The sequence below is a fragment of the Haliaeetus leucocephalus genome, unplaced genomic scaffold, assembly GCF_000737465.1.
Source record: "Haliaeetus leucocephalus isolate CR32 unplaced genomic scaffold, Haliaeetus_leucocephalus-4.0 Scaffold162, whole genome shotgun sequence".
NCBI classification, from domain to species: Eukaryota; Metazoa; Chordata; class Aves; order Accipitriformes; family Accipitridae; genus Haliaeetus; species Haliaeetus leucocephalus.
The window spans coordinates 1,569,987-1,571,174 of record NW_010972598.1 but is presented as its reverse complement, the minus strand read 5'-3'; the positions used below and the strand labels follow the sequence as shown (position 1 = coordinate 1,571,174).

Below are 1,188 nucleotides of genomic sequence, written 5' to 3'. Positions count from 1 at the left end.
GAGGGCCGCCCGACACAATAGGCACCGGGCGGACGGCGGGGCGGACAAGCGGCGCGACCCCGAGCCCTCTGCCCGACCCGCGGCCAGGGCGGCAGCATCCTCACTCACCCCTTCGAGGAGGTTCGCCGCGCCGGGGAGGGGCCGTCCCTAGTGGTGCCGGTGCCGCTGCCGCCGGTGCTCACTGAGCCGGCATCCCCGCGGGGCGGGGGCGGGGCGCTCCGGTCGGTGTCCCTGTGGCAACGGCTCCAACCTTATTCCCTGCACATAGCGGCTAACGGGCAGAGCAGGGCACGGCACTGCGCAGGCGCCGCCCGAGCTCACACAATGGGGGGGGGCGGGGGAGCCCAGTGCGCCGGCGCCAAGGGCAGAGCGGCGGAGGGGCCCCGCCGCGCCTGCGCCAGCTTCAGACAATAGCTTTCCCCGCTCCGGGCGCCCGCTGCGCAGGCGCCGGAGCGGGCGGTGGCGGGAGGTAAACACCGCTTCCCACTCGTATCCCCCTCGGCCGCGACTGGACCTGCGCTACACCCCGCCGCCGCGGACCCGAGGGCGCAGGCGCGAACGCAGCCGCAATCCACAACAAAGGGGAAAGAGGCGGCCGCCCTCCTCCTCCTCCCGCTGCCGGCCGTGGGCGAGGGGCGGCCGGCGGGGACTCCGCCTCCCGAGGGGGGCTCAGCTCAGCTCAGCGCGGCGCGGCGCATGCTGGGACTTGTAGTTTTGTGGGCGGCGTTCCCGCAGGGCGCGGAGCTGGGAGGCGTGGCGGCTCCCGAGCGTTGCCACGCTCAGCGGTGGCGGGGCGGGGCCGCTGGCGGGTAGCAACGGCCGACGCCGAGGAGCCGGAGGGGGTCCCCGCACGCACTGTGGGAGTTGTGGTTCTTCCGGGAGCCGGCGGCGGTTGCGGAGCGCGGGAAGGCGGAGCGGGTGGAACTACTACTGTTACCCGCCGGCGGGGCGGGGCGGCGGCGGCTGCTGCTTCCCCGGGAGCCGGCGGCGTCCCCATGCGGGCGCCCCGCGGGGAGCCCGCCCTGGCAGAGTCCCTGGAGCGGTACCAGAGGCGCCTCCGAGGTGAGCGGGCACCGCCGCGGCTTCTCCCGCCGGCCGCTCTCGCTTCAGCCGCTGCCCGGTTCTGACGGGGGGCTCCGCCGTAGCCCGCTGAGCGCCGGCGGGCCCGTGTGGGCTGTCGGGGCGGTG

At 76.3% G+C, this 1,188-nt stretch overlaps 2 protein-coding genes across 2 annotated transcripts in view; one reads left to right on the top strand and one right to left on the bottom strand.

The window, feature by feature from the left end:
* The window catches only part of CEP170 (centrosomal protein 170kDa), a 104,619-nt gene extending 104,446 nt beyond the window's left edge, over positions 1-173 (bottom strand). The window contains exon 1 of the mRNA XM_010562600.1: positions 109-173. The gene's annotated coding sequence lies outside the window, so the exon portion shown is untranslated. The remainder of the gene's footprint in view (positions 1-108) is intronic.
* Positions 174-980: 807 nt separating this feature from the next.
* The window catches only part of SDCCAG8 (serologically defined colon cancer antigen 8), a 111,152-nt gene continuing 110,944 nt past the window's right edge, over positions 981-1,188 (top strand). The window contains exon 1 of the mRNA XM_010562599.1: positions 981-1,062. Coding sequence (XP_010560901.1) covers positions 996-1,062 — 67 coding nt within the window. The 5' untranslated portion in view covers positions 981-995. The remainder of the gene's footprint in view (positions 1,063-1,188) is intronic.